The 16489-nt window shown below is 42.6% G+C and overlaps 2 protein-coding genes and 1 pseudogene across 2 annotated transcripts; 1 reads left to right on the forward strand and 2 right to left on the reverse strand.

Annotated features, from left to right (window-relative positions):
• The first annotated feature begins 6652 nt into the window (after positions 1-6652).
• Positions 6653-8846, forward strand: LOC123117583 (uncharacterized). Its single transcript, XM_044538309.1, has 3 exons — positions 6653-7041; positions 7741-7846; positions 8527-8846. Exons 1-3 carry the CDS (start codon positions 6770-6772, stop codon positions 8833-8835), a joined length of 687 nt encoding a protein of 228 aa, XP_044394244.1. The 5' UTR covers positions 6653-6769; the 3' UTR covers positions 8836-8846.
• A 2708-nt stretch (positions 8847-11554) lies between these two features.
• Positions 11555-11943, reverse strand: LOC123115252 (uncharacterized; annotated as a pseudogene).
• A 2675-nt stretch (positions 11944-14618) lies between these two features.
• Positions 14619-15496, reverse strand: LOC123117584 (uncharacterized). Its single transcript, XM_044538310.1, has one exon. It carries the CDS (start codon positions 15472-15474, stop codon positions 14926-14928), a length of 549 nt encoding a protein of 182 aa, XP_044394245.1. The 5' UTR covers positions 15475-15496; the 3' UTR covers positions 14619-14925.
• Positions 15497-16489: the final 993 nt, after the last annotated feature.

The following is a 16489-nucleotide window of genomic DNA, read 5'->3' on the forward strand; positions in this document are numbered from 1 at the left end:
AGAGGGTCAAACTGATAAAAAGGAGGATTTTGGGACGGGACAAATTTGAAATAAGAAAAAATTTGGACGAAATTTTATTTTAATTTTGAACATAAAACATTCAATTTTTGACGGCAACAGTAACACAAATAACATATATGGAAACGTGGATTCATATTCATTATTCAATGGCACAATTACAAACTTGCAATGAAAATTCATATTCCATGACACTAGTGGTAAAAGTGCTAGCCATAACTTTCATTGGTGGCGCGCCATTTCCAACCGACGTCGACACTTTTTTTTCAAATGGTGGTGACCTCGGCTTATTTGGTACGGCATTATTAGGGACATAGTGGTGGCGTAAGAAAACAGTTGGACGTCACAGGTATATGAGACCCATACTTTGTGTAAGGCATAATATAGTTCTACCATGGTATAACATGGTACACCAACAATATTATCTTTAATTGTAGCGTGTCACTGGTTGCCAACACCATGGTATAATATTTTTACCTTTATTAAAGTACTATTATTATTTTGTATTACTTTTATTAAATTAAGAATATTGCATTGCTTTTATTTTAGTTGCTTCTACTAATTTAATAATATATTTTCTGACTTTTATTAAAGTACTATTATTATTTTGTAATACTTTTATTAAGTTAAGAATATTATTTTTATAAAATTAAGAATATTGTATTGCTTTTATTTTAATTGCTTCTACTAATTTATGAATATTATTTTGACTTTTATTAAAGTACTATTATTATTTGTATTACTTTTATTAAGTTAAGGACATTGTATTGCTTTTATTTTCTATTACTTTATTTGCTAAATTTACTTTCTTTGCTTATTGCGCCAAGCCCATAAATTTTTATGACGCAATGGGGGTCAAAGCCAAGGGCAACAGCCCCCTCGCCTCACCCTTACTCTCTCTCTCTCTCTCTCTCTCTCTCTCTCTCTCTCTCTCTGCCGCTGCTCTATCTCTCTCTGCCCTCGCTCTCTCGATCCCCTTTCTCTCGTCGACGGATTTCAGTCATTACTCTCAGAGTCCGGCGGGTTCCGGTCGTTAGGTAGCAGGTAAATCTCCCTCTCCCTACCCTACTCTAGAACCATTTGATTTCTTTTGGTTTGATTTTGTTTGATTTGATTTTGTTGGATTTGCATCACTAGATTTTTGGCAACAGTGGCGATGGATTGCTAGGGTTCATCCCTTCCAGAACATTGACTACAAATTGTCAGTGAGTTCGTCCCGTCCACAATATTAACTACAAATCGTCGGTAACTAGGGTTTCAGTTTGTTAGAAACTATAATGTGAAGTGACTAGGTGCAAGATAATTTGACTAGGTAGGAAAAAATAGGAGTTAATTTGTTAGAAACTGCAGTTTGAAGTGAGTAGCCCAAACGAATAGAAACTACAATGTGAAGTGAGTAGGACAAATGAATAGAAACTAAAATGTGAAGTGCGTAGTCCAAATTAGGAGTTCGGCAGTGCAAGATAATTTGGGTTTTCTCGATACACATGTCGAAGTAGTGCCAAATCAGTGCGAAATCACATTTTTGATACGCAGGGCATGTTTGGTTGCCATCCACACTTGTGTGCCACAAGTGTGGCATGCCACTATGTAGGTCTAGAAATTGTCATGTGTTAGATAATTAGGAGCGCATATGTTGAAGTAATTTGTCTAACAAGTTATTTATGTGTCTAACAAATTAAAGTGCATCAGGTCATGGCCAATTACAGAGGCAACAACGAGGAGGTGTATGATGTGGACATGCTCAAAAAGATCTCCTAGAGGCTCATCAGCATAACATCAACAACGTGCAACAGGTAAATGCCTCACTAAAGGCAGAGATTAAAGAGTTTGGTAACGAGAGCGATAAGATGATCAAGGAGAGGAATGAGCTGAAGCAGGAGAGAAAACTCCTCAGGGCAGAGAGGAATGAGCTCAAGATGGACATAGCTCATTTAAAACAAGATGGAGCGGTCAATAGAAAGAAGCTTCGCCAGATGAGCGTAATCCTTGATGAAGAGTAGTTTCTTTAACTAGCTAGCCAACTTAGTTGATGATGCGTAACTAGAGTTGATGAGTAACTTTTGTGAAGTTTAATTAACTTGTTAAGTAATGAGTGTCTATTGAGTAAGTAGCTAGTGTTGATGAGTATCTTGTGTTAATGAGTATCTATTGAGTATAATTACTTAGTTTGTGAAGTAAACTTTTTTATTACCAAAAAATCTATTTGCTGGCGTTGGTCAACAATGAACGACAGTGTTAAGATGAACTTACTACTAGCTTAGGACACGTGACACGCCAGCAGCACATAGAATATTGTTGATGTGGGCTGCAACGCCACCACTTCTTTTTAGCAATGGCACCATATTGGTGGCATCGGGTGCCCACGCTCGCAATGCTATTTTTGGCACGCCATAGTTAGACTTTTCTGCACTAGTGTGACAATTGACAAGTTCACATGACAACAAAAATAGCACGACTTTCCACATTAGTCAAATGCAAGAGAGACTGAGCAGCATTCACATAACAAGATCACTTTGACATCCATCTCCAAACTAGCAAGAGAAACATCCATAATTCCATATGATGAATGTCTACAGGCAAGACTAATTGTCATTAATAAGTTGGGGATTATATGACAATTGAAACATGTTGACATAATAATTACCAATTGTTGCTATCCTCCACACTCTTGGGTAACTTGATTTTCTCAACATCATTCTCATCCCTCGGCTCTGCTCATATCACATACAATAAACAAAAGAGCGATAATGTAAGAAAAAGATAGAGAACATACCACATTCAAGTATATATGTTCACCTTTAATATTAGTTGCGCCACATACCAATGCCTCCACCATAAATGTTTTTAGAGGACTCCTAGAGTCATCTAATATCACACAAGTTGACAAATCTAAGTTCAAGGGTGACAAGCTGACAAGTTCGTATACAAATTTAAAGATTACATGTTTAAATACCTAAAATCATTCCACATGTGCTAAAAGATTATTCCGAAGACATAGAGTTACCTGGGATAGCTAAGAACCTTCTTGCTATCTTTGCCATCAATGGTAACTAACTGGATTCACCTTATACCAACCAACAAGATCGAAAGTAGCGATGATTTACTCATTGTCATCCTCTAGATAGTTTCTCAACTCACTCTTTCATACACTTGTTGAAGTGGACGATAAAAAGGACTTGAATGCAGCTTGACGAGGCATTAGAATAGTAGGGATGCTACTAGACTTGGATGATGGTACACTTGCTCCTTTTCCATCTAGCTTATCTTGGGCAAAGACACTTGTCATGCAAGGTCTTCAGCCTTTTTTCCATAGCTGAGATCTCATTTTTACTTGTCTCCTCATTATAAATTTGCAAAAAGGCCAATCTATGTACTTCATCTGGTACCTTAGATAGAGGACGGTCGCAAGAACCATGACATTGTTCTTTTCTTCCCAAAACTTATTAAATTTCTCCATCATTACATTATAAATTGACATGTAGTGTTTATTTTTTATTTGCCATGCATTGTCATAATGCAATCTCGATGTGTGTGTAGAATATTTTTTAAGTGGGATATGTTTGTTCCCAAAATATAGTTGTCACCAAAGCAAAAGACTCAATCCTTTCTAAAACACAATCATTTTTTAATACGTGAAAAATAATTTGCAAATACAAACATTTTTACATCTATTAACAATTGTTGAAACTACAAACAAATATTGAAAAGGGGATACATTTTTTCAATTTTTCTACATGTTTTGAAAATCATGAACATTTTCTGTATTGGCGAACTAAAATTTAAAACGAGAATAGTTTTTTAACTTCTTAACAAAATTTGAAAAGCGTGAACCTTTTTCAAAATTATTTAAAAAATGTCAGAACGGGGAATTTTCTGAAGTTTTGAACAAATTAATAAAAAATTAACATTTTTTAAAATTTATGATGTTTTTTGAAAAAATGTAAACTTGAAAAAGAAGAGAAAGGGGAAAAAAGGAACAGGAAAAGTAAAAAAAAACAGAAAAAAATGGTTCAGGAATCTCCTTCAACGTTCCCAAAACAGGAAAACCCATGCTAGGAACCATCTAGAAGGTTCCGAAAACCGTCAGAGGCCAGTTGAGAAAACCTACACTAAGGATGTAAATAGGCTGGCCCATGGCGCACGTCAACTTTGTTTAAAAATCGATGAACTTTTTCAAAATTAGTGCTTTTCTTACCATCGGTGAACTTTTTTTCAAATAGATGATTCTTTTCCCAAAAATTATGATTTTTTTGCAAAATAGATGATTTCTTTTTCAATTTACAATTTTTAAAATTTGATGAAATTTTCATTCAAATCCAATGAAGGTTTTTGAATATCAATGTCATTTTTTAATTTGATGAAATTTATTGAAAATTGATGATTTTTTCAAATTCATGTACTTTATTGTAATTTTGCAAACTTTTTTAAAAATCCATGAATTTTTTGAATTCACCAGCTTTTTTTATTTGTTTTCATATTTTTTTTAAAAAGACAACGGTTGACTAGTCAACTGATCAACCGCGACAGGTCGAGCAATCGAACACTAGCATCTATACGGGCCGGTCCACCAACGTTGGCGCATGGGCGTTTGGGAAGCTCCCTGGAGGCTGAAGCGCCGAATAAGAGCTCCCATGCGGTTGGTAGACAACTTTTGATGTGATTCTATAAAAAAGCTAGACAACTTGAATTAGAGACCTCCAGTTTGGCGCACAACCTACTCGGTAACGTGTAGACCCACTCCACAAATAATATTCATGAATTATAAAGAATGTTCATGGATTCTTCAAAATGTCCATAAATTCAAAATAATTCCGTAAATTCAAAAATGCACCTGAATTAAACAAATGTTCATGAATTCAAAAAATTGTTTGTGCAAACTTGGAAAATATGTTCGTGAATTCAAAAATTGTTCAGGAATTCCAAATTTATTCATAAATTCAGAAAATGTCCGCGGGCTAAAAAATGTTCAAAAATTTCATAAATAATTAAGAAATTATATATAATAAGGAAGAAGGAAAGGAAAATGAAAAGAAAACACGGAAAAAATAAAAGAAAAGAAAAACTAGGCGAAAAAAAACAAAAAAAAACTGTGGGCTCAGTTTGGGCCGGCGTAAACTCACATGCCTACCAGGAATCAGCCTTGGCGCAATGAGCGTCAATTAGGAAATTCGAAATAACTATCTAAAAAAAGGAAATTCGAAGTAATAGGGGGCACGGGGTTGCTGCTGCAATATGCAGCGACCGCGATGGATCCTTCCAGGGAGCATCAGCTATGGTGTTCAAGCGCGTCTCTGACCCTCGAACACTAGATGCACTAGCACTATGGGAGGCTCTTGACCTTTCCGACGATCTTAATCTTCGAAAGATCCACACCATCAGATTGCAAGGCTGTAGTGGACAACATCAAGCAAAGAAACCCGGCTACTTATGGGGTCATCTTACATGAAATCATGGAGCATAACAATTCTTTCATCATATGCAATATTGTTCATAAGTTTAGGAGCTCGAATTTTGAGGCTCATAATTTAGCGAAACATGTTTTAACATTAGGAATGGGCCGTCATGTTTGGTTGGGATGCCCCGCTGATCTCTCTTTCAATCATGTAAACATTGGTTCTGTTTAAAAAAAATGTAAACATTGGTTCTGTTTAAATAAGACTTCACGAGATTGTTTCAAAAAAGAAAAGGAAATTCGAAGTTCCACATGCCCGTCTCCTTTTTTTTCTGGGAATTTCACACGCTCGTCTCGCACCCCATACCTGAGAGTACAAAAGCCCGTCACACAACGGACAAACAAACCCACACGAGTGCACGCGAATCTTAGAGAACAGGTCTAACGGTTACACTTGCACATGTGAAATCGTGAACAGCTATGGTGAATGGCTATGGTGAGCAGCTATGGTGAATGGCGCCATAACTTAATCCTAACTTAATCGTAGAAGTTATAGTAACGCAGCGACAGTTATTTTCCATACGATCAGCGTGCCGTTGTGAATGGAACCATCAATTCCACAGTAAGAATCTACCGGGCGTGGACCGGCAGCACAGAATCCTTTTTGGCCTGCTTTGTGGAAATTGAGCATACCGGGTAAGGTTAAAAATAATTGCTGGCCGGCGCTCCATGGCATTTTACCCTTCAAGAGTTTACCAACAAACATGCATGTTTTTTTTTTGTCTTTTTTGCGGGGAACAAACATGCATGTTAGCACTAGTGGACACTGCCCTATATCTTCATTATTTTTAAAAGAGCAAACATAAATTTCTCTAAGACCATATAACAATGTGTACCCTGAGATAATCTGATCCTTTCGATTAGATGAACTTAAACACATCATACTATCCATAATACGCCAATGATCTATCACCAGATCAATCGGTCGGATGAAGTGTTGTACCAAGCATCTTCACTACTACTAAAGAGCAAACAAAAATTACTCTAAGGCCACACAATAAACTGTACCCCGAGATGACCTGAGCCCTTTGATTGGATGAACTTAAATACATCCTACTGCCCATATTACGCCAATGCTCTACCACTACCACCCAGATCAATGGCTCAGATGAAATGTTCTGTCGAGCCAATCACCATAAACTCCGCGTCCCCCGACCCCCGCGGCCTCGCGCGCAGCACCCGGGTTTGCGGATCGATTCCACTCAAATCGCGTTGATGCGCAACACCCTTCCCGTGCGCTGGGTGCGGATAGCTTGATGACGGCGGTGGCGGCAGCGCGTGAATGCGGATGGATTGATGATAGCGGCTGCGCTCTGGGCTCAATCTGGCACGGCGCTCGATTCGTGGTCGTCGGGCTCGATCCGGCCGACACCGCGCTCGATTCGGGAAGCCGCGACGCTCGCTGCAGTCTACGCCGTCGGGAATGAGATCCGGCTGCGACCAGCACCGCCGGTGCGTGCTCCTCCTAGACACGCGCGCGGCGGCGCGGGAACCCAGCCATGTCCGAGCTCGTGTGTGCCAGGATGCTACAGGCGCAGCAGCACGTGGTGCTCCACCGGTCGCTGTAGGTCAGGCTACTGAACTGATTCCCGGTGTCTGTATGTATCCGTATGTACATCTATCATGTGAATTTGATTTGTAGGAATTCTTGGTTCAAGAGGCTCTTACAAATCACAGATCGAGATACGAGCGTGGCCATAGCTCAACTGCTCTGTTTCGGCTCAAGTTCAGTTTATCTCAACTATAGCAAAAGTTCAGTTCAATTAATCTAAACCATGGCAATTTCACTTACATACATTTGTTCACCTTATGAATCATTATATGTGTTCACCTCAGGTTCAGTTTATGCTTAGATAGATACATTTTTATACATTTTCTCTCGGATTACTCAATCCAATTTTGAAACATGCTTCCATTTATAGCTTGCATCTTACTACAAATGTACTTGGTCTAGCATGTAATGGCCTGTACTTAAATTCTCTAATGTGGCCGGGGTGAGAGTACTTAAATTCTCTAATGTGTACATGATCTGGCGTGGTGGGAGTACATAAATTCTCTAATGTGTCAATGAATTGCTACAAATCTGCAAAGCGGGCCCAGGACTACCTTTGCTTTCATCTTTTGGTTATTAACATGTCAAGCATTTAAAACATTGTTCTGTATTCACACCGAGACAGCGACGCTGTGAATTATTGCACATTCAGCACAAATGGTAAGCCTCTACATGATTTGCACTGCTGACACATTTTTTCCTTCATCCACGGAAGCTGGTGCAAGTACCGTCACAGCGATGCCGCTAGGGTGAACCTCAGGGACTGCTGGGATTGGTTCAACGGCAACTGCGTGAACCTTAAATGTTCATTTAGCCACCAGGTACGACCGCCCCTGTTCCATATTTTCAGTCAAAAGTTTTTGCGGTTTTATTGTGTTTAGTGCATTAGTTAAACAGACCAACATTGTAATCATGGCAAGTGATTTGGGTGTAGCACCACATATTTTCAGGGCTAACAATTATATTTATGTTTGATCCATCCAGCTTATGACATCCCGAATATTGGGTACAGGTTTCAGAACCATTGGGTATTGGTTAAACTTTTTTGGTTCTCGGTCGCTACTCCAGAAAACTTGCATTCAATACCATTGGACTCTAACCAATGATATACAGCTCCTGAGTGTTATCTGGCCTGGTCAGACTGCTGAGAAACACCGTGGTTAGGTGTTTTCGTATCATGGGAAGTTTCTAAGGATTTCGTACCTGATGGAGTTATTTACCCAAAACCACCACACTTGGGCTAGGATAACAACTTGGTACCACATTTAAAACAGGGCACAAAAAAACACCAGAAATGCATCTAATGCGTAACGCGGAGCACTGATGCTGGAATTTGGTCGTGAAAACAGCGAAACCGACAAGTGGGGACCGCCTGTCGGGCAGACATGGCGTGCCTATGTGAACAATTTGCTGAGTTGGACTGTGGTCCCACCTGTCAATGCCTCCAGTGTTTATCTTTTTTTTTCGATTTTTCTTTTTATTTCTCTCTTCATTTTCTCAGGCATTTCAACAAACAGACTACGGGCATGTCTGTCAGTGGCACCACGACCAGGCAAGGCCACACGGCGGCGCACTGGGGAGCCGGCCGATACAGCCAACAAGGAGACGCTTGGGCAGCGGCCATAGTGGTCTTCTATGGTTGTCAAGGCGGCGGCGGGCTCGAGTGCAGAGGACGAGGCCTGACGCGCATCCGCCTCCATTAGCCAGAGCAGGATGCCCCGCGCAGGAGCTGACTCGGGGCGCGGGCCGATGCTTCTTCAACTGCCAGCCACTAGCCGCGCCGCCGGCCGGCCGCCAGCCGCGCCGCTAGCCACTGGTCGTGCCCCGGTTAGCCGCCCGCCGCTGGGTTCGACGCTGCATCTACCTTGATGGAGGCAGACTGAGTTCCAGCGCGGCGGCTCAGCACTGATGGTAGGTGATTGTGGCGGCCGGGCGCCTCGTCGGTGGTGGAATGGCTCGCCGGGGTTGGGCTTTGGCGGCGGCGCAGGATATGGCTATGGCTGGGTTTTTTTTAAAGGAGGAAGAGAAAGGAGAAGAAGAGATGCATCTGACAGGTGGGGCCCTGGGCCACCTCAGCGAATTATCCACATAGGCAGGGCACGTCAGCCTGATAGATGGGACCAACTTGTCGGTTTCGCTGTTTTCACGGGCAAATAAGACGATCAATGCCTCGCGTTACGCATTAGGCGCATTTCTGGTGTTTTTTTGTGCCCTGCCTTGAATGTGGTGGTTTTGGGTAAATAACTCGGCCTGATGGGGTAAGTAGATTTTCAGTTGATGTTTTCTAATATGCAATAAGCTTGTTTTATGAATGTATCTAACACTAAAATGCGTCTAGATATATCCGTATCTAGACAAATCCAAGACAAGTACTTCAAAACGAAGGGGTACATAAAATAATGTGTGTAGTTTTAATTCTGCATTTATACCCCTGTGGCTTGGGGGGGAAGGGGGGGGGGGTCTCCTTCAAAAGAAATTATGCATTTAAGCTCTCAGAAACATCCTTTAACCGGTCTCATTTCAAGATTGTTGAGGACTTTGAGGAAGCGTTTGTGAAAAGCCGAGGATTTGGATCCCAACCGTGGGTTGCTGCTGGAAGGTAATAATTGGAGCAAACAAGGTGTACTTAGTGCACATGCCAAAATAGGAGCCTCAGCAGTCTATGCGGAATGTTTCATCCTAGCAGGAATGATTGGATCAGTCCAGTTTATCCACTGTAACCGAAAAGCCAATGTGGTTGTGCACAACTAGCAAAATATGCTTATGATAGCAATATTTCATGTAATTGGGCTGATGAACCCCAGACTTCCTAGTTTAGGATCTTGCAAACGATGTAACTTTATTACCACTTCAATAAAGCAGCCATGATGACATTTCCTCAAAAAAGAAAAAAAGCTGCGAACAATTAACTCAGATCGGAGGGAGTAGCTGAGATTCAGCAAAATCAAATAAACTTTCATTCCGTAAATTCGTGATCGTGGATGGCCTAGCGGTACCTGAACAACGACAAAAACTTTTCACTTTTCACTTTTTCAGTAGTCACGAGCACGGCCGCATCAATGATTCTCTAGCCAGTTTCCGGACATGGACATTTTGATTGCACTCGCGGTTGATCATCATTGTAACTAGATGGTACGGTGCACTCTTCTGCGCCCGTCATAATTGAGTTGGGCATCAGCGACGCTTAAAAGATAAGATTGCTAAGCTCAACCACAAAAAAAATGTGTTGAGGCTTACATCAAAGTTTTTTTTTGCGGCAGGCTTACATCAAAGTTACTTGTCTTCTTTTACAAGCTTGCTTGTCACTTAAAAGAAACTGCATGACATAGCTACAGAGATTATGTTTGTCGTATTTTGATTTTATGGTGAATTTTGATAGCCAACATGTATGCTTTTTTTTTTTTGGCAAATATGCAATCTGTATAACTCTCTCTGCTACTTGGTTATAATACGATGTCCAAATCTGTAGCTTTTAGCTTTTAGTTTGTAGAATGAAAGCATTCATTCTGAATCTAAGAATATACTATTCATTTTGTAGCTTTGAAACTGACTATAAGTATAAGTTATAAAAATATACAGCTCATTTTTTGACACAAACTAAACTGATCTCGTCATAGAAAATGAATAGGTACATACACATATTTGTACATTTCAACAATTAACTCAAATTTATACAGATAATTTAGAGAAATGATCACAGGATAATATACTCAAAATTAAGCTATGAATTGGTCTTAGAAACAAAAATCGCATGATTAATTCTAAGGGCTTGTTTGGATCGTGCCATCACCACCCCATGTCAACCCACAGATTGCCACAGGTGCGGGGGGAGAATTGTCTGCCACACTTTGGATAGTAGACTTTTCTAAATCATTTTCAGTTATTCAATCAATATATGTATGCATTTTTAGTTAGCACTAAAACACTACCAGCAAAATCAACGCCAAAACAACGATGGGAAGATGGCATGCGCACTTCACATCTTGAAATTAGATTACCAATCTGAATTAGTTAGTGTTCAAGACTGCATTGAGAATGATGTTGCAAATTCGTGTTCGAGGAAAACAAAACACATGCGTGACTAAATTGAGCTGTATATCTGTACATCAGTACATGCATCCATCGAGTGAATTAGCACGCGTGCGCAGGCGATGGGTGATGCATGGAGTGTGCTTTGCCAGTGTGCCGTGTGAATTTGGAAGCGTATCAACCTACCTTGGTAGGCCGCTGATTGCATGTTTAGATAGGATCAGAATAGCCCTAGATCACGGCGTATGCAAGGCAAGACTTGGAGTACAAGACGATTAGAGGAAAGCTATGAATCTTAACAAACTAGGAAGGTTCGGTTTAGTCTTATCTCTAAGTTAAACCAACGTACAAGATATCTAGATGATTCTAGATTATTCTCAACATGTCGTTTACGAATCACCTTGAAATTTACAAATTCAACAGTCCACTGTAGTACAAACAGAACAACGTGAGAGATAAATTAAGGTAAAGCCAGTGAGAGAGACACGCGCAAAGATTAATTAGTTATGGATTGCGGCGGCATTGGCGAGGGTGAGCGCGATGGAGCAGAGCTTGCCGAGGTCGGTGATCCTGCGAATAATGGTGGGGTCAGCGCCGCCCTCCATCATGTGGCACCCGTCCATGCACGTCTCGCCGTTCGCCCTCGTGGCCTCACCCACCTCTTCACACGGGCCACGTCCCTGTGATCCACAATTGTTGCCCTCGACTTCTGCAGCGCCGCCACCGCCGTCTGGAACTTCCCCGCACACTTCTCCTGTTCTCCAGGCACCCCAGTGGCATCCCACCTGCGAGCTTATCCAGCCTCTTGATGAACGCCAGCGCCGCTCATCGCCGCCTGGGTCACCGCCAGCTCCGCCAGCACTGGCAGGGGCACCGGAGCTGCCGGCATCCTCGGCGCCTTCGGTCACCATGTGTGGAAGGTCTCCGGAGTCCCTCCTCCTTGATAGGCTGGTGGGCTGGCCCATACATTAGTCCGGCCGGCCTAGGACCCCTTAGTCCAGGACACCATCATTTTAGCAACTGGGTTAAAACTTTCAACAAAAATGCCAAGAAAATGGTCTTGGTTGGAATATCTGCTTTATTCAGGACAATTTGGAAGTGTAAAAATGGAGTGATATTTGATAAGAAGAACTATAATGATCCAATGACCCTGATTATACTAATGTGTCAATGGATTTGTGATTGGACTATGTTGCAGATAAAGGAGCAAAACAGAGAGGTGTTGGTGCTAAGAGCAAAACTTCTCGAGCGGGTAGCAAATGATGTCTACAGGGCTTCACAAGGCTGGAGATTCAACGTGATGCGGTTAAGCTGAAGCTGGTGAAGCTACGCGGACGTCTTCTTCCCTGCTTGATAGTGTGCTCTGTATCCAATAGACCTCGTTTGTCTGGTAGACTTATGTCCTTAGGTTTGGTTTCTGTCGTTTGGTGGATGACTTGTGGTATTTTGCTGGGTGTGTAATGTTTGGATGTAGCGAAGATTGGTATGACTGCTTGGGAAGTAAGTCCGTGGTGACATTTCTTTTGGTTTACCAGAAGATATGCGCTTCTGGATGCGTTGATGGTTTCCGTCTTTCAGTAGATGTATGAACGTTGGTTTCTATTAATGCTGCGTTTGGATGTCTGTATTGAAGGCCTCTGTATTGTATTGGTTTCAATTTCAATTCAGCCAGGAAACTGTAATGGACATGAATACGAATTCAGTTGTTTGGATGTATATTGAATTGGCTCACGGAATCGTCCTGAGGTTTCAATACAGAAACGTGTTTGGATGTCAAACACTAGAATTGCATAGCAACATTAGTATATGCATTAAAACAGTAAACAGTAGTTGTATGACTATAATTGGATGATTATGTAGTAAAAATTATCATCAAATATTCTAGAAATCGAGGATGACATCATATAATATTGACACAAAAACAAACAAAAATTACACCAACAAAGTGCAATACATCTAGTTTAAATAGGTGTCTCAAATTCTCAACGACACATAGTTCCAAATCCAACCTGCAATAAGAGGATACATCAGTGGTCAGCAAATCATTGACAAAAGGACTAGGAATAAAAAGAAACAGAGTTGGCTGCCTGGAGCTAGGGAACAAGGGTGGAGGAAGAAGGGGTTGGCTGGAGCCAGAGAAGAAGGGGCGGGTCAGGAGGTGGCCCGAGGGAGAGGAGATGTGCACCGGCAGTGGGCAACCGCACGGCTGGGAAGGAAAGGAAGGGTCGGCGCCGAAGGGGACCGCCGTCGCTCGCATCAGATGCGATCTGGCCGCGACGAGCAGGGGCGGAGAGAACGGTAAGGGTCAGCACCGGAGGAGGGGAAGGGACAGCGGCAGAGGAAAGAGGGAATGGAAGGCGGGCACCATACCTACGCCGCCGTGGAGGATCTGCCAGGGCGCCACCGTCGATCTGCCAGGGCGCCGCTCTGCTCTCTCGAACCCTTCTGTCTCGTGGTGGAGGAAGAAAGAAATCCCGAAGCGTTTTGTTTTGCGGGAGCGAGGCAATTCAGGAGAAATCGGAGGTCCAGGCCTTTGTATTGGCGCGATGGGTGGGCGCGTGCAAGCGAAAACGCCCGCGTATTCGTTTCCGTTTCAGAGTGTTGTTTCAGACTACATCCAAACGTCTGTATTGGGGTTAGACCAATACCAAATCCAATTCGACGGCCCAATACAGACATCCAAACGCAGCGTAATAGAAATCGGAGGGGGCAAGCCTTTCTTTTATTAAAAGAAAAAACATCTACTGTGAATACCAAACGCTTAGTTACAAAATTCACCCACAGTTGGCTAGAAGGAAGGAATTGCAACACCATGTTGGTACCTTTGGTGGATGCGGCGCCAGCAGACACACCATGGCCAAATCTCCCCTGTGGCTAAATGTGGGATGTCCATGAGAGCAATCCGTTTGAACTATCGGAGAAGTGTTTTTTTTTCGAACGAAGGGGCCACACGGCCCCCATTTTCATTATGAAAATGAAGTTGTTTACAAGGCATCAAACCACCATTTACATCACTGATCTAGAAGCCACATCAGGATGCTCCAGCCTATCCAGCCTAATCATCACACCACTGATATATATCACCACATAGGATGCTTCAAACTGTCCAAAACTAGCCATTTTCATAACTATCGGAGAAGTTTAAAACACAAGAAATGACCGAGTTAACCGTGCGGGTGTTCCGTGAATGAAACCGGCTGGGGGATCTGTCAAAGTTAACGTTGACGCTCCTTTTCATGTCGAGATAGGGGATGGCTCTACAGGCGTTGTTATGAGAGAGACAGAGACAGCCATGGTGTATTCCTCGCTGGCTCATGCTCGTTACTCCCCCATGTTTTGGATGCTCATACAGCGTAGACTTTGGCCATAAAGCAGGGTTTGATGCAGTAAATTAGATATGTTTCACTCAATTCAAGTTGAATCAAACGCAGTTGGTGTGGTTGGTGCTTGTTCAGGACAAGATAGGAGCCTCTATAGTCTATGCGGAATGTTTCTCCTAGCAGGAATGAATGGATCAGTAGTCCATCGCAGTTGGTGCGGAAGGGAATAGAGACAAGATTGACGGAATATGATGAAAGTTGCATTGAGTCTCACGGGTATATATAGAAGTACAGATTTGAAGGATAAAAAGTCTCTCCTAGAGATAAGGTAGGAGACGGCTTACAAATCCTAGACTACCAAGTAATGTAACTCAAATATATCTCTAACACAATTTATGCACTGTAACCGGAAAGCCAATAATGTGGCTGTGCACAACTTAGCTAAGCATGCTTAGATTTACAAAATACAAATTCAACAGTGCACTGTAGTGTAGTACAAACATAACCACGTGAGAGATAAATTAAGCTGGTAAAGCAAGGCGCAAAGATTATTAGCCATGGGTTGCGGCCGCATCGGTGAGAGTGAGCGCGACGGAGCAGAGCTTGCCGAGGTCGGTGATCTTGCGGATGATGGTGGGGTCGGCGCCGCCCTCCTTCATGTGGCACTTGTCCATGCACGTCTCGCCGTCCGCCCTCGCCGCCCTCACCCACCTCTTCACGCGGGGCACGTCCCTGTGCTCGATGATCGCCGCCCTGTTCTTCTGCAGCGCCGCCACCGCTGTCTGGAACTTCTCCACGCACTTCTCCACGCAGTCCAGCGGCATCGTCCCGCCGGCGAGCATCTCCATCCTCTTGATGAACGCCAGTGCCGCGGCGCCGCTCGCCGCCGCATGGGTCACCGCCAGCTCCGCCAGCACCGGCAGGGGCATCGGCACCACCGGCATCCCCGGGGCCTTCGCTAGGGCTTCCGTGCAGGACACCGCATGCTTCGCGTACAGCTTGCACGCCTGCCCGACGGTGACCGGGTTGGCCCGGGCGGAGTGCGACACGGCGAGAACGACGGCGACGAGGAGGAGGTGACGGGCTGAAGCGGACGCCATGTGATCGTGATCGAGTCTTGTCCCGTCGATCATTCGACCGTGGTGTTGTTATAGAGCGTGAGGGCGTTGCATGCACGGGAAGGCGAGCGTACGGAGAGGAGAGAAGCCACGTCACCGTGTCAACGGACGGTCTCAGCTTTGACCTGGTAAATATAGCTTGATGCACGTGCTGGCCAATAATCTGTTGCATATATAGCACACACTGGACCTCATGCATGCACGGTAACTAGCGCGGAAGAAGCTCGTTCGGTCGTACGTTGTGTCCTGACGTATATTCGGTTTTCTTTTTGGTTAATCACATGCTAAATTCGAACCGACCGTCCGTGCGTTGCAACGGGAGAGAAAATTTACATGCTAGCCAAATAAATTTGACTCAATACCCCGACATATGAGCGTTCTCTATTTTAACACAGTGACTCGCGATGTTGCGAACATGTTTTATAATTTGCGAACAGTTTTGTAAATTCTAATATTTATTGAAACTACGAAAATTTTATGATTTCACACACATTTCTGAATTCACAAACATTTTATGATTTCTCAAACATGTTTTTCAAAATTTGCAATGTTTTGAAATTTGGAAATATCAAATTAATTTAAAAAAGGATAAAACAAAAAAAAGAAATGAGAAAATAAAATAAAAATACAAAAGATGAAATGAAAAAAATAGGGGAGTCACGCCCTGCGTGCTGGCCCATGAACACGCACTGGGGGAGGGGAGGTGCATCACAAAAGGGGGGGGGGGATCTGCAGAACTTGAGGATAAAGAATTACACTCTAGCCAAATAAGTATGACTCAATATCCTGACATATGTGATATCCACGTGATCGCAATGTAGTCAACATGGTAAATCCCAAGGCAATGAGCTTGCCATTGCACGACTCATTTTTAAACATTTAAAACAAATCTCAGCAACCACAAACTTGCAATTTTTTTGAGTTTTTCAATATTTTCTAACATTTCGTGGACATTTTTGTCATATTCATGAATATGTTTTGAATACACGATTATTTT

The sequence above is a fragment of the Triticum aestivum genome, chromosome 5B, assembly GCF_018294505.1.
Source record: "Triticum aestivum cultivar Chinese Spring chromosome 5B, IWGSC CS RefSeq v2.1, whole genome shotgun sequence".
NCBI classification, from domain to species: domain Eukaryota; kingdom Viridiplantae; phylum Streptophyta; class Magnoliopsida; order Poales; family Poaceae; genus Triticum; species Triticum aestivum.